The sequence below is a fragment of the Neolamprologus multifasciatus genome, chromosome 8 (genome assembly GCF_963576455.1).
Source record: "Neolamprologus multifasciatus chromosome 8, fNeoMul1.2, whole genome shotgun sequence".
Lineage (NCBI taxonomy): Eukaryota > Metazoa > Chordata > Actinopteri > Cichliformes > Cichlidae > Neolamprologus > Neolamprologus multifasciatus.
The window spans coordinates 2,918,894-2,946,857 of NC_140446.1; the positions used below are offsets into that span (position 1 = coordinate 2,918,894).

The 27,964-nt window shown below is 43.9% G+C and overlaps 1 protein-coding gene across 3 annotated transcripts; it reads right to left on the minus strand.

The window, feature by feature from the left end:
* Positions 1-328: 328 nt before the first annotated feature.
* cep131 (centrosomal protein 131) lies at positions 329-27,864 on the minus strand. 3 transcript variants are annotated; one of them, XM_085170465.1, is made up of 30 exons: positions 27,713-27,864; positions 25,414-25,610; positions 25,239-25,327; positions 21,243-21,354; positions 20,611-20,738; positions 20,186-20,290; positions 19,883-20,062; positions 19,636-19,753; positions 19,396-19,512; positions 17,658-17,853; positions 17,066-17,160; positions 16,866-16,985; positions 16,534-16,729; positions 16,340-16,434; positions 16,056-16,235; positions 15,777-15,968; positions 15,277-15,414; positions 15,074-15,199; positions 13,754-13,870; positions 13,538-13,567; positions 13,041-13,143; positions 10,713-10,914; positions 9,641-9,748; positions 9,363-9,480; positions 9,173-9,247; positions 8,547-8,689; positions 7,060-7,237; positions 6,703-6,899; positions 2,562-2,622; positions 329-2,461 (listed from the first exon to the last, which is right to left on the minus strand). In XM_085170465.1, the coding sequence occupies exons 2-30, from the start codon at positions 25,597-25,599 to the stop codon at positions 2,390-2,392; spliced, it is 3,777 nt and encodes a 1,258-aa protein (XP_085026591.1). In that variant the 5' UTR covers positions 25,600-25,610; positions 27,713-27,864; the 3' UTR covers positions 329-2,389. The 3 variants fall into 3 exon arrangements, with proteins under 3 accessions (XP_085026591.1, XP_085026592.1, XP_085026593.1); XM_085170466.1 differs by having other exon boundaries at positions 25,414-25,656; positions 27,713-27,857; XM_085170467.1 differs by lacking the exon at positions 13,538-13,567.
* Between the last annotated feature and the right edge of the window lie 100 nt (positions 27,865-27,964).

The following is a 27,964-nucleotide window of genomic DNA, read 5'->3' on the forward strand; positions in this document are numbered from 1 at the left end:
GAGCAGTGATGCATCGTTCCAGCTGAAACGACTGAAAAATCTCCCAGTTGGCTTTTAATGAGAGGGAATGGGAGGGGTGGTAACAGCTGGAATACTGGAAGAATTAAATTCTGTAATTAAACGTTCAGAAAGCGTCAATAAATCATTTCAGGCTCCAAACAAGCAATTTAACCTCATTATGTGGACTCCATAGTGTCTGAGACTGAAGGCTTCTTCGTCTCCTACTCATGAGTTATGGAGAGCGAGGGACGACGGGAGGGCGGAGGACAGAAACAAGTAAACATTTGTCTTATTTCCTACAGCGAGAAGAAACGAGGAACACGGCGTGTTTTCCAAACATTCTTTGCCTTTTATTCTCTTCACAGTTTTTCAAAGAATCACAATGAATAATCATAAAAAATAGACTAAAACAAAATAAACTAGTGCATTCAGAGCTATAGATGTCGTAATGCTGGACAGGAGAGAGCTGGAATGCTTCGTATAATGTTGCAGTGAATGTGTGTGTGGGGGGGGGGTCAATTTAGGTCACAATGGGGAGGAGAGGAAGCACACAAACACACACACATGCAAACACACAAAAGAAAGGCTCACTGGCACTTGTAGGACGGGCATGCGTGAGGAATGCCAACTCACATCGCCGCCCCTGTCGCCGAGTCCAGCTGCCCCCGCGCCTGCTCTGCCGACGGCCGCAGTGGCGGGATCAGCTTCGAGGCCTCCGCGCTGACTCACAGTGAAACTCGGGGAGCGTGTGACACATCAGCCACCCATGTGGGATTTTTTTATTATTATTATCTGTGCTAAGCAAAGAGGGTTAACATTGATTCAGGTTTAATGGTTAACCGTGTGGTCAAACTAACCCGACTGTAAACCAGCAGCGTCCCGGTGGATTACGTTTCACACATTGGGGCTCGGACGACTTGGAGGTCAGAAAAAACCTGACATACTGTATTTAGATCGACTAAAAATGGAGCGGTTAAGGTCTCACCGTCACACTTAGTAACCACGTAAATGTTCCTCACAGAAGGAATAAAATATTTCGTCTTGAGAAGGTTTGAGAAAAGCTTCCTTCACAACCTCGACCTTTCTGTGGACATATTACACCACGAAGGTCGTGTACGAGTCCTAAAATAAATAAAGCAAGATGAAAGAATAAATATTTTCTCATCTGGGGTCTAATTCTGAGACTGTGGGGGCTTTTGCAGTCACATCATGCTGTACCTAAATAACAGGCCTTACTTCCATGTTTAGAGTTTCTCTCTGCAGCACCCCTCCCCTACTCAGTCTACAAACCGATAGAGCCCCTCCCCCCGATGACTTTCTGTGACTTTTTTTACACATATTACGCATGTTTGAGTCATGGTCTGTCACAGCGCCGCCTTTGAAGCTCTGGTCACATGATTTGTGCCCCCTTAAATCCACCTAACCACCCTGCTCGGACCCAGCTCTGCTTTCCTAACCCTATAAACATTTTCTATGCACTTTCCTCCTCCGCTTCACCCAACATCTACCTCAGTCCCTCTTCCCTCTCTTTTCTCTTCCCTACATTCAGAAGCCACTCTGCAATCATCTGACCACGAGCTCTCCTCAGCTCAGTTTCCTTTAAGTTGCCTACACGTCTCATCGCTCTTTCTAACAACATCCTACACGCTCTCTATCTAACGTCTGAAATCTGTCTTAGCAAATCTCATCAAATCGCTTCGTTAGGTCTAAAGTTTGGTCGAAGACCCATTAAAAACAAACTGCTCAGAGCTGGGCTGCAGTGAGAAGTGGGGGGGAGGTATGGGTCCTGTAATTAGTGCTGGCCTTGAGGGGACGCTGGGACAAAAATGCATGACTCAACAGAAAAAAAAGGCAGAAGCTCTGCGTCAGCTCTCGTGCTCGTGGCTGATCTCAGGCCTTGGTTGTGAGCGGCCCTCCAGAAGAAAGAAGAACAACCCCCACTGTGTCCCACGTCACACCGGTGCAGGCCTGAGAAACATCTGGAACTGTTCGGTGAAGCACATCTGTGGGGAACATTTCTGCTCCCCAGACAGGAAGAGGAAAGAGGAGGAACATTCACCAAAAAAAGAAGAAGAAGAAGAAGGAACAGGAAGTTCACCTGGTCTGTGGCATTTAAATGAGGACGTTCAAACACAACATGCTCCTTTGTGACTGTCGGGGGAACGGAGCGAGGGGGGGGATGCAGTGCTTTTACCAATTTTAGTATTTTTAAAGTGAGGTAGGGCAAAATTCTGAAAAACTTCAACTTTCAAAGGGTCCACAGGTCCTGTCTCGCTGCAGGAAAAACAAACAAACAAAAGAAAAAGCAGCATCACGATGGTTGGACCGCGGCGTGTCGGGGACGCTGATGAAAAGGTCCACAGAGAGATGAAACTGGACATCCTGTCAGTCACTTCTCCAGCAGCTGCTTCCTCTGCTGCTCCCACAGGGCCTCCAGGTGATCCGCCCTCTTCAGGGCGGCCTATCAGAGGAGAGAGCGTTGTTTAGACACGTCTGTCAGTCATTCACTGTGCTTTCATATCATTCACGCCCCGACAGGCAGACTGCACGTCCCGTCCTACCTCGTGCTGCTTCCGAAGATTGTTGACGGTTTCTTCCTTCTTCAAGATGGCCGATTTCACTCTGGTAACGCACAGACGAGAGGACGTTAATAAAACATTGCTGGGTCGTAGGTTTGGATTTGCTCATTTCACTTCCCAACAATGGGAGCTGAAACATGTTAAACTGGTAAAAGATGCTTTCTGTAAATATGTGCAAGAGTGTTGGGGGTGTTGAAAGGTTTTTAATTTCTTTTTGGCCCCCATTTGAAGAAGCTTTCCTTCTCTGCGGGCTGTAAATACAGATGTGTTTTTAATCATCTGCCTGTTTAAATAAAGGTTAAACGACTCGCTGCACCACCTTGTGGTATGAAGTGGGATTACACAAACGTACAGCCCCAACGACAGTTCAGCTCCTGCTGATACCTCTTCAACACAAACACAAAATTGTGGGTATAAAGTCACAGGAGCTGTTTCTTCACATTCACACACACACACACACACACACACACACACACACACACACACACACACACACACACACTACAACTACACGTTTAGCTGAAATATCTTAAAAAAAGAAAAAAAATCATTATCAGCTTTCAATTTTAATTTGTTACAAAAATGGAATATTTAGGAATAATACTTAATCCGAATATTGATGAGATTATGACTGATAATGTAGGAAAACTACTTACTAGGATTAAAACTGGGGCAAGCTGCACTTGACATTATGGGGCAAAGTAAATACAATAAAGATGGCAGTAGCTCCTCTGATTAATTATTTCATTGGAATGATACCAATTTGTATTTCATCACAAATTTTATTAGGATATGATAATATGATAAAACGCTTCCTTTGGGATGGTGGTGGACCTCGGATCAATCTTGGTAGACTGTACCAACTGAGAAAAGAAGGGGGTCTATCCCTACACAACATAAAACATTACAGCATGTCATTTGAAATGTCCAAGCTGTGTAAACACTGGGCAGCAACAAATTCAAACCTGGACTGGGTCATAATGGAACGTGGGACAATCTGTCCCCATACTTTCAAAAACATGCAGCCCTGTGACACAACCCAAAAATAGAAAAGGTAAACAAAAGATAAGATTAATAAGTGATTTATATGAAGATAACGCACTCATGTCTTTTAAAGATCTGACAGTAAAGTTTAACTTGGAAGAACCCGGCCATTTGTGGTGATACTAACAAATGAGAGACTGTCTGAAAGATCAAATAAAGTTGTCTCAGGAGAAAAATCTCCTTCTACTTCCACCCTCACTTACAAAGGCATTAAAATGGTATAATTTATGTCACTGGGTTAAAAACAACACATGTAAAAGTCTTAAAAGTATTTGGGAAAAAGATCTGGATTGTTCCTTTGACGAGGAACATGAGATTCAATCGTCTCTGAAAATGGGTTTTACATTAGGGAAGCTAAGCTAGGTAAATGTATCCAATATAAAATTCTCAACAGGTACTATTACACACCAACGAGACTTTATAAAATGGGAATTAGTAAAGATGTCCTGTGTTGGAAGTGCCAAGAAGGAAAAGGTACGCTAGTACGTGCTTTATGGGAATGTCCACTGGTCTCCTCAATATGGGAAAATGTTTGAAAATATATAAAGAGCTGGGTGAAATTTAAATGACCGAGATTACCGAGATTGAGCCTATTGGGGGACATATGTGAGGTGCCACAGTTAGACAAAGCAGGCTTCAGAGTGTTAAACACTGTGTTCGTCTTATTTTAACACTTTGGAAAGAACCTCGGACTCCAACCCTGAAAGTGTGGAAGGAGAAAATGACTGAAAATGCCGCATGTGAGAAAATGCTGGGAAGACTGAGCAGCAAGACAGAGACTGTAACAGAACGATGGGACAGCTTCGGCTCACTGTGAGATACAGTCTGAATAAGAATTAAGGGACTTGTGTGTGCAACAGTTTATTTATAATTAACCCCTCACTGAGTGTGGTTTTTGTTGTTTTGTATTGTTATGTTATGTTTGTTTAAATGTTCAAAAATAATAAAAACTTTAATTACAAAAAGAAAAGAAAAAATCTGTAATTTCAACAGCATTTCTTAGTTTTTCTACATAATAAAGAAACGTTGCTGCAGTAAATGAAAGATCTACAGAAGCAGTTGTGGTGCGTCAGTGTCAGACTGAACTTAGAAAACAGAAAGTTTCCATTAATTCACTGATCTTTGTTTTCTTACTGTGGACACACTGTAACGAGCAGAAGCTTCTATAGCCAACAGTGAAAAGCTGGAGCTTTTCTCCAATTTAATTGTTTGTCTCGTGTTTATTTACTTTGGAGTACTTCACATTTTTCAAAGCCATCCGGTCTTTACTGGGATGATTCTGGCCCCCGGGCCTTATGTTTGACACCCCTGGTTTACATGTGTCACGATCTGGTCTGCATATTTAAACCTCAGTAAAGAAAAGAAAGCAGAGCTCTTAATATGTTCCTCAAACTCAAAAAAATCATTAAAAGCATCAAAGATGATCCTGACTGTGTATCAGACCCTCACCGTCACACATCGGGAATATTTTCCTAAAGCTACACTGCCAGGTGCTTTGGGAATGTGTTTAAGTGGCTAATCTGTGTGTCTGATACATGCTGTCACAGTGAAGTTTGCTGATATTAAACACAGCCTAAGCTTCAAATAATGAGGCCAGTGTATGTACGCAGGCTTTACACAGCATTTCCTATTCTGTTGAACTCCACCCACACTCTGAGTCTTGTGAGGCACAGGAAATGAGAAGACAGTCTGCTTAACGGTGGTTTCAGATTGAGAATGAACTGAGCTGCTGCACTTTACTATGTTTGCCTTCCTCGTGACATTTCCTGACATTAAGAATAAACTGAAATGCGAGCCTTGTTAAATAATATGCTGATAATTTAGGAAATCGTGCTGCCTTTGTAAGCCAGCCAGCTCCAGTTTCCCAGGAATCCCTTGACTTGAATCATCCTGTTACTTTAATGACCTGACCCTGCACCAGTGTTGGATGTCACCAGTGCTGCAGCCAAGTTGAACATCTGGAAAATTGCCACAGTGCCTGAATGTTTATTAATCAGATTCAGTGTCACAGAGCCGGCCTTCTGCTCAGGAGACAAACGTTTCTGAGCCGCACTGAACGTCGCGTTCACGTTAATCAGGTCACCTTCAGAATTGCTCCAACCCTCTGTCCTTCTCGTGTTTCGCATCTCTTACAAACTGGCAGACATTCAGTGGAGCTGCTTAAGGTTCCACCTTTTATTAAGTCTGAGCTTCGCTTTCGAGCCGCGTGCCAACATTCCTCGTTGCACCTTCAACAGGGTGAATCTGTAAGCAGGCCTCTGACAAGACCTGCTGAATGTTTGGACACTGCTGCTGACCTAAATCCACAGGCAGACAGCTGGAGGTGGTGACTCACTCACAGCTTTGGCTTCAAAATGGTTACACACATAAAGCTAATGTCAGAACAGATCATTTAAAAATTACAGGTGGTGACCAGTGGTACCGCTCAGCCTCCCAGTACAGGTCGGTTTAACATCAGACGATATTTTCACAGACCAGCATTTAAGGTGTCGTGGATAAACACAACAAAATAAAATGATACGACCGAGACAAAAACTGTGGTATGTTGTAAATATAATAATAAACGCAAATTCACTGTATAATTGTGTAACTTTATTAGCAGCGTCCAACAACATTGAGAGTAACGTCGTCCTCTCTTAACGATAAAAACCCTGAAAACCATCAATTTCCCACCCGAGCCTCAACTCTCGCGGCCCGGTACCAAACGACTCACGGACCGGGCCCGGGGGCCACTGTCACCTCGTTCTCCACTTATCACATTCACAAGATTTCCAGGAGACCTGACCTCTGACCTTAACCTTGAGCTCACTGAGATTCAAACTTGTCTGAGATTTTTATTACGCGCACTCAGGAATCAGGTTGGATTTTCCCAGTAAATCCAAAGGATGTAATATTTGTTGTTTCTCATTAGTTCCCAGTCTCAACAATGGTCCATACAAGTTAAAGGTTGTGTTAGTAAAGAATTAGACCTGATATCTGAAGCTTAATTGTGTTTTTAGGGGTTTAAAACTGAAAAATAATACAATTCACTTTTAAAATTGACCATTTTACTTAAATCATTTTGTCCCTTCCAGCTTACCGTTGGTGGACTTCTGCCAGTTCTTCCTCTTTCTCCCGCGTGACCCTCTCCGCCTCCAGCCGCATCCTCGCTCGGACTTCCGACACCTCCACCTTCAACCTGTGATTCTCCTCCTCCGTCATCACCAAGCGGTCGGCAAACTCCTGCCTTATCACCTCCGCCAGGTTGCGGCGCTCTTCCGCCAACTTGTCCCTGGCCTGATGAGGGAAGTTGGAGGAATTCTACTGGATATGTCTGAACATATTTTCTATTTCTGCGTCTACTTTCCACTGGCTAGTAAACGTATAACACGGCAAATAATCTCAAATCACTTGTAAGCTGCAGTTTTAGTTTCTCTCTCTGAATGACGCTCCTTACCTGCGCGATCTCTTCAGTTTCCTGTTCTTTCTGTCTAAGTGCGGCCTGCAGTCTGATCAGCTCTCCCTCCGTCTCCATTTGCTGCTTCCTCAGTTCCTGCTGCTTCGCCACCGCCGTCCGCTCAGAGCGCTCCAGCTCCCTCAGCTCGGTCTCGTACTTTTCCCTCACGCGCTTTAGCCTGTAAAAGGAAAGCAGAACACAAATGTGACGTTTAATATAGTTGTTGAAAACAAACTAAAGAAATGCCCAATGCTGTCCTATTAAAGCACATCCACATTGACACAGAGGGAGTCACAGCTACTAAATGGGCCTTGGATACAAATGTAGGTAAAAGGGCACCTTTGAAAGTTTCTCCTCCACACAATCCAGTAGATGATTTTTTAATGGTAAACCCAACCTCAATGGGCATAATATCAGCCTTGTACAGCTCAATTTCCAATTTACAAGGCTCTTCAGTAGCTGTTATCAAATCTAAATGGGAAAAGGACCTTACCTTTCGTATTACGGATGAACTGTGGGACTCTATCCTTGGCCAGGTTCACAATATATCAATGTGTGCTCGACATACACTTATCCAATTTAAGATAGTTCATCGGGGGCATTGGTCCAGGGATAGACTGGCACACATATACCCAGGGGTGGACCCAGCCTGTATAAGGTGTGGGGGTGCTCCTGGTACATTGTTTCATATGTACTGGTCCTGCCCTTCTTTGTCCACCTTTTGGAAATCTGTTTTCCATACCATGTCTGAAGTCCTGCAGCATCAAATTGAACCAGAGCCACTCTGTGCTGTTTGGTGCGGTCCAGAATCTGAATCTGTCCAACTCCAGACTCAAAACATTAAACTTTTCATTATTGTCGGCCAGGCGAGCTATACTGCTGAAGTGGAAAGACTCTTCTCCCCCCTCACACACGCAATGGCTACAAGATGTAATGTCTTGTATGGATTTAGAAAAAATTAGATATACAGTTCGTGGGTCTAAAAATACATTTTATAAACTGCAGTCCCCCTTTCTGGACTTCTTTGAAAGGCCCACAACTACTGTTACTGAGTAGTCCAAGGAACCCCCCACCCCCCCTCTTGTTTTTGTTTTTTTTTCTTTTATGAGTCTGTTTGTTGTTTTTTGCTTTTGTTTGTTTTTTTCTGTTTGTTTTTTGGTTTAGTTGGCAGCAGGCTGCCAATTATTTGTTGTTTTAGGGGTTAGGGTGGGAACAAGATGGAAATTTTGGAATATTCTGAAGCATTTTGTGTTATTGTATACATTGTATTGGAACCTTTGTCTAATAAAAAGACCTTTGAAAGGAAGAAAGTTTCACTAAATGATGACCCTTCATCTTCACATCTATGATAAAAAACACAGAGATAAATCTGCCACCAACAGCAGAAACTGTAGTGAAGCTTCACTGGGCAACAACACGATTGGTTGTTATATTTTTTTGTATCGTATTTGTCACACTGTCTAAATTAGGCACACACACAGACACACCTGTTCTCCGCTGCCCTCTCACACTCCTCTTTGTCCTTGCTGGTCTCCTCCTCCAGCGTCCAGATGGCGAGCTCTATCTCTTTGTCGCGTTCTCTTCGCAGTTCTTCTTTTAGCTCGCGCTCACGGGTCAGCAGCCACGCTTCCTGTGGACGCACAGAAACACGCATGTTAGTCTACACACACGGTACTGAATTCCAACGCTGTCAGTTCAGCCTCATCTGTCATCGCGCCCTTTTTCATTCTTTTCCCGCTGTCAGTGTTTCCGCTTTCTCTGAGAAACAGTTTCATGTTTTGCTACAAATCCACAGTTTGATTTGAGAAGAAAGCTGGAGGGTAGAGGTCAGCTGGAAACCTGTCACATCCCTGTGTTGTGACATAAAAAGGAAAAAAAACAAGCTCTGCTTTTCTCCTATTCACACGAGTGACACACATTTCAACATTTCTATCTGAAACTGATACACAAACTGGAAAAAGGAAAGGGAAGAGATAACACTCCCAGGCAAACAAGCAAGAGAAGGTAACCCAGATATCTACATGTCAGTTAGTCGAACACTTCCCACTGACACAGTATACAGCAGCCACACTTCAATCTGAAGAAAAGAAGAAGCGAATGCGAGCAGACAAACCTCTTTCTTCTTGTAGTTTTCTTCCCACGTCTGCTTTTCGATGTCCAGACGCTCCTGTAACGCCTTCATTTCCACCTAAACGCACAAACGACACTCAGCGTGAGACTTTCCGATGGATGCTCGTGATGCTGACAGGACGCAGACTTATTTCCGGCTCTTGACGCGGCTCTGCAGTGTTCCCAGTCCTCACCTGATGTCTCCTCTCCTGCTCCTCCCTGGTCTTGTCCAGCTCTTCTTTGAGGGCTCGTCCAGCCAGAGAGCTGTTCTCCTCCAACTGCCGCCGCAGATCCTCCAGCTCAGCGCGCTGCCTGTGACACAAACACAAACCAGTGCGTTGGAGATGGACAGAAACATCAACACTCATCCCATATGCCAAAAAACCGTTGACTCATTAAGGACGTGTTATATGTAAAGATGTAAAGATCCATTAAAATAGCTCGTGCAGAGAAACCCGACCTTTGACCTTACCTTGCAGCCAGCTGGGCCAGCCTCTCTTTCTCATCAGCGACCTCCTTGTAGAGACGCCTGCGCTGCTGCTGCAGAGACACCTCCTCCTCCTGAAGCTGCTTCTCATACCTGAGACACAGACACGCAAACACAGACGATGACTAAATCTGCACAAAAGCCTGTAAAACAAGCAGGCGTCTAATTAAGAAACAGCTGCTAACGTGGACTGCTGTGTGCCATGATGTGAGTAACATGAAAAGCCAGAATCTTTTTTTGTCTCTCATCTGAACCATGTGAACACTTCTAAAAATATTCATCAGCAACATGCAGAGTAAACTTTAATGATGGAAGGTCATCTTCACGTCAGCTGGACTTCACTTTAAATTTAAAACCTGCGTAAGTAAATAAAATTCACTGATCTGAATGTCTGAGTTTATTTTAATATTTTAATTAATGTAAAATGGAAACAAAAGTCTCATTTTTGTACCAAATGAAAGCCCATTGATCCAAGTTTGCATTTTCCATCATCTTCAGGACTTCCAGCACTGACTCCCTGCATGAGCAAAGGGCTGACTGAGGGCTTTTTTTGCAGCATTGAGATATTAGATTAGCTAATGTATCTCATTAATCCATTTAAAACTATAAAAACAGGAAAGGATTAGTGGAAGTATCAATGCCTTAATGATGCTGTTGCATTAGCAGCGCTTTCCTGCATATAAAAGCACCGGTGCCATGAAAGAGGTTTTGTCCTTTCACCAAAAGGAAATCACGAGGACTGAAGCTAAAGAAGGTTTTACCTTTTTTTTTTTTAAAAATGGGGTCAAATGTATCCAAATATAGAACACGTGTTAGTCAGCTGGTTGTAGCACAAGCACAAGAAGAAAAGAGCATTTTGGATGGTTTTTTTGTGCCTCAGATCTTCTCTAATCCAAGGTTTGAATGTCACACTGAGTGTCACCCCCATAAATGCCTGATCTAAAAGTTTATAAAACATTGTGTGCTGGAAATTCATGCAGTCTTGAAAACTGATTCCAAGACAGTTTAATGCTGATGCTAGCTGTTTCTGTTGCATCTCTTACTGTGACATGCCCACCTCTGTTTGGCTAGCTCCCGCTCTCTCTGGCACTGCTCCTCCTTCTCCTTCTCCAGCTGCTGACGGAGGTCCTCGCACTGCCGGACGTAGCGCTGGGCGGCCCGGTCGTCCGCCTGCAGCAGCTCCGCCTCGTGGAGCGTCCGCAGCTTCTTCAGCTCCTGTTTGTGTTTAGAGATCAGCTTCTGGATCTCGGGCTCGAGGCCTGAGAGGAGGAAGAAAAGATGTTCGAGCTTTAGATGGACGGGGTCTGCACGATATTTAAAGCTCACAGGACAAACTTTTAATATTCTTTAATCAAAAACCTGAACGTGTTAGTGAAGTAGAAGCAAACGCAGGAGAGAAATGCCTCTGAGATACAGTTCTACATCCTCGGGCCTGCCACAAACTCCTCATCAGCTCTGTGATGTTTCATGGAAGCGGCCCACAGCAGACCGAGCAGAGGAACAGCACGGCTCATAATCTAAGCTACACACAGACTAACTGCTGTGTTTGCACTACTTAGTTTATTTACCAGCATTAGTCTGGTAACTGTCAAGCACATAACACAGCTATGATTATGACTAAGTAAATGAAAGGCCACACCTTGGACCCAGCAGACAGCAGATCATTTTACCAGAGGCTGTGTGAGACTACTGACAAAGAGCAAGACATCTTTATTAGAAGAAGCACTCTGAGGTTCCTTGACATTAAACGATCTACTTAAATCAGTATTACCTTTTTAATTAGCCTCCATAAAGCTAATTGTCCGACATGAACCACTGCAGAGCTCAGCAGTGAAAAAGACTGTGTTATATTACAAATATAGATGCAAGGCATTACAAGCTAATATTTACCACACCTCTCTAAATAAATAAAGAGAAAATAATTATATTCCCAGACTCAAATCAAAACCAGAACATGAATGAACTCAAATAGTTTCTACCAGTTTTGAGGCTGCTGTGGCCTTCAGGGTCAAAGTGGAGCGCCCTCTGTTGGTATCTTGTTAAACAGCATAATAGACTGATTGCATTCGTTTGCATCAAAGTGCTGCTTTCACTACACTGTTTGCTCATGTTTTTGCTGTCATATTGTGCACTTGTGATATAACAGGTGCTAAACAGGAGGAATCTCTGAAGTGCGTAGCAACATTAACCTGCAAAGTTCAGGGACGTGAAAAGTAGGGGTGGGGGAAAAAATCGATACTGTGTAGCATGGTGATATTTTGTTTGCTAATAATGTATCGATACAGGGACAGCAGAAATCGATATTTTGTTACCAAAAAGGTTTTTGTGCTCTGACTTCAGAGCATGTTGATCCTTTTTCTGAGCAAGAATCCTGACATTCCTTCACTGTCCAAATGTGTTTAACTTGTTTTTGGCAGCAATAAACATGACAATTTACTTATTTTAATTTAAGACATGTTTTATTTTAATTAAGTTTAAAACTTTTTTATTTAATGTAAAATTATATTTTGTTTTAATTTACTTTCAAATTCTTCAGTTGCTGAAGGGGCTGCATAGTTTTCATAAACTGCATAGTTCAGAATAGCTATAATTGTACCAGATGGTTGATTCAGTTAAGTTGGACTAGACTGTAATACAAACCGTTCAGTTTGTCAACAATAAAACTGAAATGAGAGAAAGACTGAGTGTGAGACTTTGATATTAGAGAAAATGAATATTGATAAAGTTTACCTTTATGTACAGAATCTGAATATCGCAAAATATTTTAAAAAATTGCAATAATATCGTATCGTGCGTTAAGTATTGTGATAATATCGTATCGTGGGATGTATGGTGATTCCCACCTCTAATGAAAAGTGAAGAGACTTTATCAGCACAGAGGAAAAGCTGAAGGCCTGTTAAGACTAAACCAAAACAGAGCTTTTACATATATGAATATATCCACACATGTTGTTCGTCCTGTCTTCCTCCTGTCAGCCTCAACCGGTAAGTTGAAAAGGGATTTTTTCCTTCCCACTGTTGCCAAAGTGCTTGGTCATGTAAGGGTCATCTGATGGTTGTGGTTTCTCTTAATAATTACCTTCATTATTAAGAGCTTTGAGGCGACTGTTGTTGTGATTTGGTGCTATATCAATAAAACGGACTAAATGGAAATAAATCCCATGACAGGAAACTGTGTTTCAGATCTCATATGAAATCTGAATGAGTAAAAGGTGATATGTGAATCTGAGAGCGTGGAATCAGAAATATTTATTTTCTTGATATAAAGTGAACAAAAGTGTTGATAAAAACAAAACGTCTTCCTGGAGCAGGTGGCGTTCTTCATCTTTCCCTTGTGTGTTTAAAGCTGCTGTAAGCTCAGATTTCCAGCCTCTGTCTGCGCTACCTTTGACTGTGATCTCTTTGATCTTCTTGGTTTTCTCATCGATCCATTTCTCCCGTCGGATCTTCTCCGTGGCACTCATCAGGTCTTTTAACTTCTTGATCTCCTGTTGAGCGAGGGAGTCGGGAAGGGGAGAGGGTAAAATTATGGTATCAAAGTTAAGCGCCACCAAAATGATGAAGATCTTTAATACACAAGCAGCACAGTATCTGTCTTTCTGAACAAAGTAGGGTGCTTTTAGGTGACTTTGACACTGGGACAGCGATGGTGAAAGGTAATAAAAGGAAAAGTAGGGTTAAAATCTTTGGCAAAGAAAAACTTAAATAACATAAAGAAGTGTAAGCTTTTTCATCTGAATGTAGAGATAAATGAAAGAGACTCACATGCAAACAGACTGGCCAAGAGAAACAGTGTGTGGAAAAACGAAATGACAAATGATGGAAGAATGAAGGAAATGACTGTTCCAAAGATGACTAAGTTAGAAGAGGGGAAAAAGTTACCTCGCACAAGGGACCGAGAATTTGCCACACCTAAAAGCAGGAAACAAAACACGTGTACAGACGAGAAAGAAAGACAGTAAAGAAGAAGGAGGAGGGGAAATAGAGAGAAAAGAGAAAATTAAACAAAAGCAGCACCGCAAGAAAGCACGACATAGTCACGCAGGAGGCAAAGCAGAGGCAGGAGATATCTGCACAAGTGCTTGCAACCTCTCTCACCATTTCATGCTGCTCCTGCATCTGTGCGATCTTCTTGGTGTACTTCTGGTCCACCTGCTTCAGCTCTCCCACCACTCCTTCACAGCGCTCGCTCAGAGCCTTTTTATCGTTGATGAGCTGAAGAAACATCAAACATTTTTCAGATGTGATGTTTAACCCTTTAAGACCTACCAGAGAACCAAGTCCGCCAGAGCTTATATTATATTTTTACATGCTGTGGAGCCATTTTTGGGAGCATTTCAAGTTGCTATACATCAATACAACCATTACAGCCCAGATTTTAATAATATGTCTGCATTAAGTGCATAGTAATTACATAAATTGCAAAAAAGTTCAATAAACTACAAAAAAATTGAAAATCGTTTTTGTTTTTTTAACATATATTTCTAGTTAGAGAAATTTAAGAGGCTTATCCCTCAAAACTGTAAATACAAAAAAGTTGCACAAAATAGTTTCCCACCACAGGAAATTTATTTTGAGTGTCTTCATAGTTTTATTTTTGAAATACACCAATTTTTATATACTGCAGGAAAAACGAAAATAAATATTATAATGCAAAATTGCAAAAAAGCAGCATATGCATCAAAATAAACTATTTCCAGCAGTGCAATATGAGTCCTAAGCATCCCAGAAACCACACAGAAAGTCATAAAGTCAAACATAACTTTTAAAAACACCAGTATAGGCTCATGAGGCCCTGATGGTAAAAAACTACATTTCTGCAAAATGACGTCACTTCCGGTTTCGGGCAGGTCATGGCGGACATGCGATAGTTCGCGCTGATGGACGTAGGAAGTGTTATGAACAGCTGATCGGATCGGCAAAAGCGTGTTTCTGGAATATTATGTTTGTGTTGCTGCAAGTGCTTTTTATGCAGTTTTTGCAAAGCTATATGTGGAAGGAAACTGTGACCGAGGACAAGCTGATGGCAGAAGATGTAAGTACAACTCCTCCGGTTTCATATGCAAAAAAAATTATTGCGTTAGCTCACGTGGTTGCAGAGCTACCGGGATTTAAAAATAGTTACGCAAAACGGAGCGTGCTGCTCTGACCGGTTTTAAAGGGTTAAAAAAACACTGAAACATCGAAGACTGTCGAGACAAGCCCGTCTTGTTTACCAACTCTTTGCATGTGTGCTGTATTGCTTCATCATCGTCTGCACCAACATCAACCTTTATTGGCCCGATTATACAAACAAGGTTTGAAAATATTCGAGTAGAAACCAATAAAATGGAACAGATATGGAAACGATTTATTTTATAGCTGCAAATATGAAGGCGAACCACGTAAATTAATAACAAAGACGAAACGAGTGCGTACCTGATCGATGAAGGTGAGGTGTCTCTGGATGGTGGATTCGTATTGTTCCTTCTGGAGCTGGAAGTTCCTGCTCAGCTCCCTCTCCGTCTCCTTCACGTGTCTTATCGTCAGCTCCCTCTGCTGGGCCTGACAGACATGACGCGAGCTGTAAGCACGACCGTCTAAAGCAGCTAAAAGCAGCGACAAGTGTTAATCTCTCCTACCAGAGCGGTCTGCAGCATGTTGACAGTGCGTTTCTTTTCCTCCAGCTCCAGTTTGATCCTCATCATGGAGCCGGTGAGTTCGGCAGCAGTGGCCGACGCCTGCTCAACACCGGCCAGCTCCTCCTCAGACAAAACAGCCTGAAAGCACAGCAAAGCCACCATGTCACCTTTCAGTTTTAGATAACACAACCAGGGACAGACTCACAGAACATCTATCCATAAATTTAAAGGGCTGGCTTAACTGGATGGTCCTCAGCAATTATATGGAAAAACACCTGCACACAGTCACAGTCTGTTTATTCTCAGCCCACAGATATTTATGGTTATTTTTTAACCAGTATACCTAACTGTGCTTCCTTTACTTAAACATAATACATGTTTTGTTCTGTTAAATATTCTAAATCAAACCTTTTAAGAACCCAAACTGGTCAGAAACGTTCAAATCTGCGTCAGTTTGCTAAATTAAGTACATTGTGGCTCTTTAGCCAATAAACTCTGACCTCTCGGTGTGATCCTGAGGTGACAGAGCGTGGCCTCTCCTGCTCTGACTTCTCCATCTCATCCAGGAAGCTCATGATACTCTGCAGCTTGGCCTCAGAGAGCAGGGCGCCCCCATCTGGCAGCGCAGGGTGGTGGCTCAGCTGGCCGTGACGCTCCAGGTTATCAGTGGTCAAAGAGTTGGAGTCCCCGTCCTTTAATTACAGCCACAGCGTCATTGTTAGTTCACAATATTTCTTACAAGAAAAAACATAAAAATTAGTGCAACGTAAGGCGCTGACCTCATCGATCCAGGCGTATTTCTCTTTGCGGTAGCACTTCGGCTCTGACAGCCTCTCCGGCTCCTCCTCCAACAGCTTTAGGGTGTCCAGCAGCTCATTGAGGGTGGTTTTAGACTGAGCCCTGCTGGACGAGGCTCCCTGCCTCTGGTCCTCCACGCTCACCGACCTCTGCAAGATCTCCTGGAGCACAAAGAGAGCAAATGTGTTTAAAAATGATCAGATGCAAGAATTAGCAACAGAAAATGCACGGTAAAACAAGGAATATTGGAAATTTTCATTTTTACCTGGGAACACTGAGAACCTCTGCGATTGGACAGAGCTGGGGACACAGCTCTGAAGCTGAGCTCACCCAAGTCAGCTACAACATTTAAATTAGAGTCTGTGGAAACAAAGACGCTATTTATGTTAAATGCAACGTAGTTCAATTTCGTTTCAGTCTTTAATAAAGTCTTTTGGGACCGAGACACACATCGCAGACCTGTGTTCTTCGTTTTAACATCTGTGGGCGACATCGGGTTGTTGTTGTTGCTCGGTGAAGCTGCACTTTTGTTGGTCAGGGAAATCTTGGGCGTTTTTCTACGTCCTCCCACACCAGTCTGCCTCGAGTTTTCCAACTCCACCTCCAGAGTGTGCTGCGTCTCTGCGGCCTGCTGCACTTTTATGTGCTGCAGTCCCTGTGTCACACCACCAGAGGGAGACAAAGGACAACTTTTAAACAGAGGGAGACTTTTACATCACGACTATACAAATAGTATTTTCATTTAAAACATCACTTAAACACTCAAGTAGGGATTACCACAAAGCACGTACATCAGGCGTGTTTGTTTTGGTAGCTGTGGGGCGGATCAGGCGAGCTTTCTCCTTACGGATCGGCTTCCTCTCACTCGTCCGATGTGGCTCCTGGGAATTGTCTTCCTCTGCTCTGTCCTCCTGCAAACCCAAACATATTTATTTAACATATCAATACAAGGAAGACAAAGAATCGATTACCTGGAGAGCTAAGCAGGTACCTGGGAGCACTGAGAGCCTCTGTGATTGGACAAAGCTGGGGAAATGGCTCTGAAGGTCAGATCACCCAAGTCAGCCACAACATTCAGATTAGAGTCTGTGGAAACAAACAATAAATCAATAAACATATTACTGCTACTTTATTCATGCTTACTCATAACACTCTCCTGGCAATCAGACAAGACTGTAGGCAGCTGTAATATTTGCATTATAGCGCTGAATAACAACAACCAGGACTCTTATACGCTGTATATTTTTAAAGACTACATTGGATTTTCCACTGAATATAAATTACTTCCTATAATATTTGTTAATGAAAAATAATGAGACATTGTGTCCTAAAATGAGCTGCAAACACATTAACAGTAATTATGTGGTAGTCAGCAGGTGGAGGAGTATCTACTAATTGGAAAGATGGCGGTTCAACCCCTGCTGCTCGAGAACCGTGATAGTGAAAGATACCGAGCCGTGCTCATCAGAGTGTGAACTCAGATGTAGGAAAAAGGCCTTTTATGAACATGTGTATGAATGAGACATGTTAGTAGAAAAGCACTATATAAGAAATCTTCCACTGCAAAGTGAAACAATGTGGACCTGTGTTCTTCGTCTTAACATCTGTGGGCGACATCGGGCTGTTGTTGCTCGGCGAGGCTGGACTTTTGTTGGTTGGGGAAATCTTGGGCAGTTTCTTTCGGCCTGCCACGGCGGTCTGCCTCGGGTTTTCAGGCTCCGCCTCTGCTGCGTGCTGTGTGTCTGCTGCAGCCTTGTGAGCTCTTTTCTGCTGCAGCTCCTGTAACAGACCAGCAGGGGGAGATTAACGTAATGCTGATGAGAAAACTGTGCAGCACTCAGACACAAAGTGACGATCAACGTCTTTACAAAGTAGACTTGGATCCACAAAGCCTCCTTTCATATATCGACACGGTGCTCTTAGTTTTGCACAGTTGCATAACACCCAACAGCAAACAGCAGGCCGGAAAAAACGAATCTAGTGCCAAAAATCCAATAACTGAGGCTGGCTATAAAAACAACTCAGTCCACAGACTCCAACTTTAAAATGTCCAAGTTTACAGCAAAAGCACTAATGTTGAGTCCTAAACCAATGGGTGACCTCACAGTGGCGACATCCATCTTTGACATACAGTCTGTGGGTAAAATGAAAATCTTTACTACGAAGGTCCAACAAAACATGTTTCACAACTGCATTATAAAAGATAACATCCAAGATTAAAGCTATCTGAGGCTGTTCTGCTTCAGTCTAGGGCTGCCACGATTAGTCGACTAGTCGCGATTACGTCGACTATCAGAATCGTCGACGACTGATTTAATAATCGACACGTCGTTTGAAACTTTGTAAGATCACAAAAGCTGCAGGAATAAGTAGTAGGATTTAAGAGTGTAATAACGGACTGAACAGAAGATGGCAGCACTGCATGTACAAGGATGCCAGCTGCCGTTAAACCCCGAAGAAGAAGAAGCTGTCCCAGAATTCATAGCGCAGCCCAGCTCAGTTTCCAACAATGGCGGCAGCTAGTTAGTTTTCATATTATTCTTATTATTCTTTCTGGGTCACAAAATAAACGTTTAACATATTTTCAGGCGAGAATGTAGCTGTGTAAACCTCAAATATCTGCTCAGTTTATCAAGACACCACATATTTTCAAAAGCGCTCCGACGTTTTCGGAGACGTCTGTTAGCCACTAGCTCGATAGCTAGCCGGGGGCTAGGCTCACTAGAGCCGTGAGAACACCGGACTCCGGCAAATCGTTTTCAAACCCACTGCTGTCTTTCACTACTCAGGTTAAACATATATAAGTCACTTAGATAACTTGAAAATGTTATTGTTTGGCTTTTTTCAGTATTTTATTTGTTCCTGAGTAAATCGGTTTGGCTGAGATTAAAGTTATAGTTTTTACACAGCTGAATAAACGTCAAGCAGACAGCTGATCATCAGAAGTGTGAGATGCTGGAGAATATACTCTGGTGTCCTGTTATATTTTAGATAGCAAGGAGCAGACGGCTGAGTTTATTAAACTTCACCGAAACAATCTGCAAGTTTCATTAAAATTTAATAAACTATCATCTTGTCTTTATTTTTAGTTAGCACATACCTTAAACACTTAAAGCTGTAAGCTAATGATAGTTATATAAGAGCAGATGCTGCTGGTGCAATAAGCTGTATGTTTTACGTCCAATGGATGATGATCTGATTAGTTGACTAATCGCAAAAATAATCGGTGACTAGTCGACTATCAAAATAATCGTTTGTGGCAGCCCTACTTCAGTCTCATAACTTTATGGAACCACATGCTGTGTAATCAGAGGTGAGCACCTGGATGGCAGCGAGGCGGGCAAGACGAGCCTTCTCCTCACGAATCCGTTTCCTGTCTTCGTCCTTCTTCTGCTGCTGCTCCAGGCGCCTCTCCTCCTCTGTTCTCTCCTCCCACTCCTTCGACGGGAGAGATGCAGATCGTTTCAGCGCAGCCGCGAAACAAGGAGAAAGACAAACCCAGTTAATATTACGCCGAATAAAAGGGGAGCTGTGAGACAGCCTGCGGGGGCACATAGATACCTTTCTTTTACTGTCAAGGATGCGTTTGAGCACTGCCTGGTTAGCGTGTCGCCTCTTGGCATGGTGTCTGTACCAGCGCTGAATAGTGACCGCCGCATGATTCACCTGCTGAATGAACCTGCAAATACACAAGAGAAGTGCTTGTGGTTTTTTTGACAAACTTCAGTTTTACCACTGCTTTCAGGTCGCCCAGACTAAAAACAACAGAGCAGCTCACACAGTGGAAACACTGTCATGTGGGTCTGACCTTTCAGCCTCCTCCTCCGTCACCTCCCTCCTCCGTAGCAGGACAGGGCTGCCGCGCTGAACTGACACTGGGGATTTGTTGTTGGAGGCGGGGGAGGTGGTGGAGAAATTCTTCTGGGACTTAGTGAGGGAGCCGCTCTCCAGCGACACCTCGTCGTTCGCTGTGGCTTTCAGGATGTTACTGAAAGAAAAACGGAAAATAAAAAACTGCCCGGCGATTTAATCGTGACTGTAAATGTGAAGATGATCGACGACTTGTCACTGAAGCTGTGTGAGGGAGCGGCTCTTTGATTTCAGAACATACTTGAAAGAAGGTTTCTGGTTGGAGCTCTTAGGTGTGAGCGGCTTCTCCGAGTAGTTATTGTGTAAGATGGTGGTGACGGAGTTACCCACAGCTCCCTTGTTGCTCCTGTGCAAAAACAACAAAACCAAAACAGGACAATCAGACTCTCATCAGCTCATCTTTCCCCACTTCATCCTCCCGCAGGCATTAAAATAACTAAGACATATTCTTATCCAATTACAATCTCAGCCCACGCACGATTTTTTTTCCTGACATATTTCATGGAAGAAATATTCTGTGTGGGCGGAATTCTGAGGAAATATCAGCTGCTGTGATCAACAGGTATGAAATACGAGAAGCGGCTAAACATTGAGAATTCGGCAATGCAAGGAGACACCTGGACTGTGTGTGTGTGTGTGTGTGTGTGTGTGGGAGACGAGGCCCACCTGTTGTTGGCAGTGAAGCTGGCAGCCAGAGCGATGCCAGGCTCTCGTTTCTTCAGGCTGGTGGGCGAGTCCACGCTGCCGGTGCTGCGGGAGCTCGAGTGCGGGGGGAAAGCTCTCGGCTGGTCGTCCTTAACGGTGGAAAACAAACAGTCGTTACTGAAATACTGCAAAACACGACAATCTGGAAAGTGTGTATTATTGGAAAGACACAAAGAGTTTGTTAAACATTGTTACTGGTTACTTCAGCTGCCAAATAACTGAAATGTATCTGAATTTTTCAAGATTCAAGTGTCTCCGGCCTTTGATCTTGTCCTCACAGTGCGCCTCAGTGCTTCGTCTCACTCGTCAGCTTTTTATCGGCACTCTTTGTGTTCATCACGTCTTCAGCATTCAAACATTTCCAGACGAGAAATGTTTGAATGCTTCAGAGAAGAATCCCTGTCTTGCCGTTGTGGAGTTTTAGCAGTACTGTACGTTGTAGTTTTTTATGAATACATCAGTTGGAAAACTTGACAAACTTGTCAAAATAAAACTTTTGCAGAAGAGAAACCTGCAGCGAGCCGCGGTAAATAATTCCTCTATGAAAGGTGTAAATATGACGACAGAGTGGGAATGAGATCGAAGGTAAATACCAGGATGTTCCATGTGGTTCTGTCTGGCGAGGTCTTGCTCAGGCTCGCCAACTTCTTGCGTCCGTCGGAGCTGCTGTCAAACAGGGCCAAGTAGTCCTCCCTCTGCTCCTCGCTGAGGAAAACAAAGTCAGACCACAAACACAGACAGATGATATCAGAAAGAACATCTGCATGGAAGGATACCACAGAGAACAGAGTGTTATGAAGTAGTGCTCACATTACTTTATCATGTAACGTGACGCATTACTGCTACTGTTACCGCGATTTTCTTTTTATTTCTGTTTGGACAAAATAAAAAAACATAGTAATGTAGCTACGGGTGTGCCATCATGTGCAAATTAGAACAAAATCAGTTAAATCTGGCACGAATGTACACTCGTAGACTCAACTTCCCAAAATAATGAGATCAGGCTATTAATACCTGGTTAAGAATGCTAGTCGGCTGAGAGCTGTAATGTTTAAAGAGTGAACTGAGCTGCGGTTCTGGTTCTACTACTTGCAGCTTTACTTGATTTTGCTTTTTTTTGCTATTTTTAAAAGACTCAAATGTTACCCGTAAGCCAAAAAATGTGGCTGAAAGCATCATTAAATGTGTCTGAAAGCACTATCTGGGTGCAGCACGGGGGCTTAGCAGTGACACAAAGCAGAAACTTGAGCTGTGGCTTTCAGCGGGAGCTTCTGTGATAAATGTTGTAATGACAGCTGCAGAAACGCGTCTCATCCTCACTCTTGTAGCCCCAAGTGCTGGAATTCAATATGCAGCAACTGACCATCTGCTGGGGGGAGTATGGGCTGGGTTATGGATCCCATGTAAACGCATGCATATGCTGATCCCACGGCTCATCGTGCAGCCTTCGAATAGCTTTATGCACCAAGCTGTCCGTCGTGAGGCGCAGATGTAGGGTGACCTCCTGTCTGGCCCGGCCTCTGCTGGTGTTTCCGTCTGTGTAAGTGTATAAATGAGCGTGTGTGTCTGTGAGGGAGGGGCTGAAGCCAGCTGGCCCAATGAAAAGAAATCTGACAACACTATTCAGGCTGCACATTCCTTTACTTTTTGCTTTAGGAGGAGGAAGCAGCCGAGAGGGAGAGGGCTGGCGAGTGACCCGATGACAGCCCGAAAAGGACTCTGGAGACTTTTGGAGGGTGAGGGGAGTGCTTAGTATGTCTTTACATTTAAAGCCCCTCAGCTTTGCATCCTCAGAGGCAGGAAGGGGAGGGCGGCAGCTGCCACACAATGCAACCACAGCATGCACACACACTTCTTCTCCTTTCACTGTGTCCTTGTGGAAGGGGGTAACCTGACCCCAGAGGTACCAGCCCTCCCCCTCTAATGAGGGACAAAGCGAGTCTATGCACCCTGCAACCCCCAGCAACAGCCACCCGGCACCCCTCCGCTCTTTATCATGCAAGAGCCGGCGCGCCAAAATTCCCATTGTCCGAGCTGCCGGAGCTTCAGGGCCGCCAGCTGTTGCTCGCTGAAGAGAGACACTTTGGTTTAAAGAGCAAAGGTGAAAGAGACACACACGGCTTCGAGCCTGCACATTATCGAAGATGCACGCATTCTTTTTGACTACAAACAACTTGTGCGTTAGTGGAATGATGCTTGATGAGCTAACAGAGCCCAATAGCAGGTTTTCCCAGGCTGATTAGCAGAGCGTGTGTCTCAGTACAAAGCGTTCTGTATAAACTGCAAATTGTCAATGTCAGAGATAAGGAAATAGAAATTCAGGGCTGCAAATGTCAGACAGTCACAGTGTGCTATTACCGACAGGTTTGTAATAAGGAGCAGGAGCTTATCCAGATAACTCCAGGTTTAACGCACTTCTGACTGGGGTGCATTGCTCCGGTTCACAGTATTACTGAGATAAGAAATCATCAAACATCAAATCATAATCAGTTCTCCAGAAAACAGCATCACCACTCTTGGAAGGTCCCTCAGACGTCTTTTTCTTTCTCTGCGTTCTTTGGTGAAGCTTTGCTTTTTTCTGCTGCTACAATTTTATTTTCTCTATCCTTTAATATAGAATACCAGATAAGTAAAGGTAACTAAAGTACTTGTTAATCATGTATGTAGGCTCTATTTAATTCTGTTTTTGTATTTATTCTTCACCCACAGACTGTTCAACATCACTGTCACTGCAGATGAAAGAATACAATCTAAGACTGTGTGCACATCTAAACATTAATTTAAAAGAGTACGCAACTGTCTTTATCTTAATGATGGAGCTGTGATACCAATAATTCCATCCATCTCCATCCATCCATCTTCATCCGCTTTATCCGGGGCCGGGTCGCGGGGGCAGCAGCCTAAGTAAAGAGGCCCAGACCTCCCTCTCCCCAGCCACCTCCTCCAGCTCATCCGGGGGAACACCAAGGCGTTCCCAGGCCAGCCGAGAGATATAATCTCTCCAGCGTGTCCTGGGTCTGCCCCGGGGCCTCCTCCCGGTGGGACATGCCTGGAACACCTCACCCAGGAGGCGCCCAGGGGGCATCCTTACCAGATGCCCAAACCACCTCAGCTGGCTCCTTTCGATGTGGAGCAGCAGCGGCTCTACTCTGAGCCCCTCCCGGATGGCCGAACTTCTCACCCTATCTCTAAGGGAGATGCCAGCCACCCTTCGGAGGAAGCTCATTTCCGCCGCTTGTATCCGCGATCTCGTCCTTTCGGTCACTACCCACAGCTCGTGGCCATAGGTGAGGGTAGGGACGTAGATCGACCGGTAAATTGAGAGCTTCGCTTTTACACTCAGCTCCCTCTTCACCACGACGGACCGGTGCAGCGTCTGCATTACTGCAGCTGCAGCCCCAATCCGTCTGTCGATCTCCGGCTCCCTTCTCCCATCACTCGTGAACAAGATCCCGAGATACTTGAACTCCTCCACTTGGGGCAGGACCTCATCCCCGACCCGGAGTGGGCACTCCACCCTTTTCCGGCTGAGAACCATGGCCTCAGATTTGGAGGTGCTGATCCTCATTCCCGCTGCGTCACACTCGGCTGCGAACCGCTCCAGTGCGAGCTGGAGGCCCTCACCCGATGATGCCAACAGAACCACATCATCCGCAAAGATCAGAGATGAGATCCTGAGGCCACCAAAGCGAAAGCCCTCCGCCACTTGGCTGCGCCTAGAAATCCTGTCCATAAAAATTATGAACAGAACCGGTGACAAAGGGCAGCCCTGGCGGAGCCCATCACCCACCGGGAACGAGTCCGACTTATTGCCGGCAATGCGAACCAAGCTCTTGCAACGGTTGTATAGGGATCGAATGGCCCGTAGCAATGGGCCAGACACCCCATACTCCCGCAACACCTCCCACAGGACACCCCGAGGGACACGGTCGAATGCCTTCTCCAAGTCCACAAAACACATGTAGACTGGTTGGGCAAACTCCCATGCACCCTCAAGTATCCTCGAGAGGATGAAGAGCTGGTCCAGTGTTCCGCGACCAGGACGAAAACCGCATTGTTCCTCCTGCATCAGAGGTTCGACTAGCGGACAAACTCTCCTTTCCAGCACCCTGGCATAGACTTTCCCGGGGAGGCTGACAAATTGAATTATTGACCAATAATTCAATTTGTTAATTTACAAATTCAGCTTTTCTTCCTGGCTTCAAATAGACTGAATTGTATTAGGATAGCAGCTCTTTGTGTAAAGCTCACACACATTCAAGCAGCACTCACTATACTTTCCCTCTTGCACACACTCACATTCTGCTGCTTTACCTGCAGCAGTTGTGTTACTTTCAGTCTGTATCGTGTTTAACCTCCACATATTTTTCCAATAGTTTATCTTCATTTGTTAAAATCAGTCGCTCTGTTGCCAACGTCGTCCCTTTCATGTGAACGCGCTCACAGACAGATTGATAAAAGCTGGGTTGATTTATGACATTAATAATCACAATCACGTGACTGCTGATGTCAGCAGAAGTGCAAGTAAAAGACATCTTGGCTATGTTGAACGTGCTTCATTGTACAGAGCCCAGATTCTATGTTTGTACCTGATGTTGGCCTGCTGGTTGACCTGCGTGGTGCTGTTGGACCGCCTCAAGTTCTTGATGGATCGCGAGCTGCCAAAGCATGTGTCGCTCTGCAGAATAAAGAGCATTCCAGACATTATGTGAAGAATTCCGAAACAAGCATTTCCACATTCTGATTTAATTATCTGTGACTCACTAAAGTGTTGCGTTTGCCTCTGCTATCGCCCGCCACAGAGACCGAAACAGAGCGAGAGAAGTATTTCCCCGGCGACGCACTGCTGGGCCTTTTGGACATAGACAGCTGGGAGCCTGACAAGCTGAGATCCAGGGCGTCTCCTGAGACACCTGATGGGATGGACGAAGGGCTGCGTGTCGTATGCATCCTTTAAAAACCTGGAACAGAGTTGAATCGACACGGTCGGCCACAAATGCCATTTCCCTGAGGATTCAATGTGTGAAACCACAACAATAGAGGAAATAACAGCCATTTTTTCCTCTGGCCGCTTTGTTTCCCGTGGTAACCAACAACAACACCACGCACTACTTTTACACCAGCTCAAAAACAGAGAGAGATGTGAAAACTAACGAATGATCCTGGCGGACAGCTGCATAGTGGTAATATTGCATTGATAACATGAATTTTATCATTAAAATGCACTCCTACTCCAGGATTACTACACAGGAGAAAAGCGCTTACAACAAAGAAGTAAAATACTACTGTTGCTTCTTTCCATAATCCTAACAACTGACAGCTTTACATTTGAGCAGATTGAATCCAGAAAAATAGACTCATATTGCTAAATAATATTGAACAAGCACTTAGATATCTCAGGCTCTTAATCAAGGGTGGGCAAAGTTTTTCCCAGAGAGCCATTAATTAGTTGAGTTTGCATCATTACACTACAAAAAAGGGAATGATTTAGAGGTGTATTTAACTCAATGATAAAAAACAAAACAAAAAAAACAACAGTTTGCATGGTTAATATTTGGTAAGACTGCCTTTATTGTTCAGCACAGCCTGAACTCTCTTCCAAGCATCTTCAGGAATAGTTCTCTGGGTTTCAAAGCTCTTCTGTAGATGTTCACTGCTTTTTCTTTCTCTGTCAAAATGATCTGACGATGCTTCAGTAGTGCTGATGTCCAGGCTCTGTGGAGACTGAGCCATGATAGTGTGTGTTTTTCTTTCCATATCCCTTGGGGATAAATAAAGTCTCTCTGACTGTGATTCTGAGTCTGATATGCTTTTACTGCAAAATGAAGCAACTGCCAATCAGGCTTTTTCCAGAAGCTACTGCATAATTCTATCAATTTTGACAGTCCACTGGCTGAAATGCACTCCCAAAGAAAAAAATTGAACGACCTTAAGAAAGCCTGGAGAACTATTGTTCAAGACTACTTTAAAAACGGCAAGACATTCTGAGTCATTGGAGCAAAATATTAAGAAATGAGTGGGATGGAGTTTATCACAACTCTTCTCTTTCAGTAATTGCTTTAAAGCAACCGTATCTACCTGCTTCGTGGATGAATAACTCAGCAGTTAAAAAAAGAATCCAACAAACAAACAAAATGACTTTACTTAAGTCATTTTATGACATTTTATGATAGCTGCTCCCCACCTGCACTGTTTGAGAAGCACTGGACTGAAGGAAGGTCAACATACCGAAACACCTTCCACAACAAAGTCGCGCAGTTATCTTAATTTTTATGAAAAATATTTCCAAACTTTGGAATCTGAAAATCTTCCGTGATGCTCCCAAATCTTTAATTACACCTCCAATCAACCTGTGCTTCCTGCCACAGGTGCTCACCTGAGACTCTTCACCTGACGTCAGCTGCAATGCCCCCCAACAAATGAAGAATAACACCAGTCACGTTAGTTTTAAATAAAACGTCGTGCTATAAATAACGCGACAGTATCGGTACCGTGAATTATTTTTTGACCTTTTATTTATTTAGACTGGTTCGGCCCACTTAGCCATAAATAAGGCATGTTTGAGGCGTGAAGCTACCGTGAATGTTTACCTTTCCGAGCAGCTCTCCTACAACATGCTCGCTCCCGACACTCCGGCAGGTGTACCTTTGTTAACTACATTAGCCAAACGCCTATTCTCAACCACAGAAGTCTCTATTGGTCGTTACAAACGAGAAAGTGAAGCAAAACAAACCTCCAGCACGCTAACGTTAGTTATACTAAGCTAACGCAGTTATTACAGCTGCGTAAGCTTGGTCTCCCCGCTGGCTAAACCTGTGAAAATCGGTGTGTTTGTCTGTTTTACCCTTTAAAAGCATTAAAACACAATAAGCTATCAATTCACTGCTTCTGATTTGCAAATCAAATCTGTAAAGCTCTGATGTAGCTCAGCTGGAGAGAAATAAAAACGGCTGTTATTTAACTCAAGTCTGGTCAGAGCTAACTGTTCACTCATTTAACGTTGTCCCATCAACCTGCCAAAAACGCCCGTCGTAAAACAATAACGTCAGCGTCAAGTACTTACTTTAAAAGCTGGATGGCACCATAGCTGGAGAGCCTGAGGACGCCTCACTGATAGTTAATCCCCAACACAATCCTCTGATAACCAGTGAAAGTAGTCCGTTGACTCACAGCACAAATATAACGCTTTAACATCATCGCTGTGGCAACACTGACAATCGCCTCCCTTCGACGTTTCTGATTGGCGGAAACCAAACTAAAGCTTCCTCATTCTTGCACCTGATTGGTAGTTCAGAGGCGTCTGTATGCTGCGCAT

Excerpts from the sequence above, each read along its gene's own strand:
- cep131 (XM_085170465.1), bottom strand. The coding sequence starts at position 25,599 with ATGCATACGACACGCAGCCCTTCGTCCATCCCATCAGGTGTCTCAGGA. Across the intron at positions 20,063-20,185 it reads AACCAGAAACCTTCTTTCAA|TAACATCCTGAAAGCCACAG; the intron begins GTATGTTCTGAA and ends TTTTTCTTTCAG. Across the intron at positions 16,730-16,865 it reads CCAAAACAAACACGCCTGAT|GGACTGCAGCACATAAAAGT; the intron begins GTACGTGCTTTG and ends GGTGTGACACAG.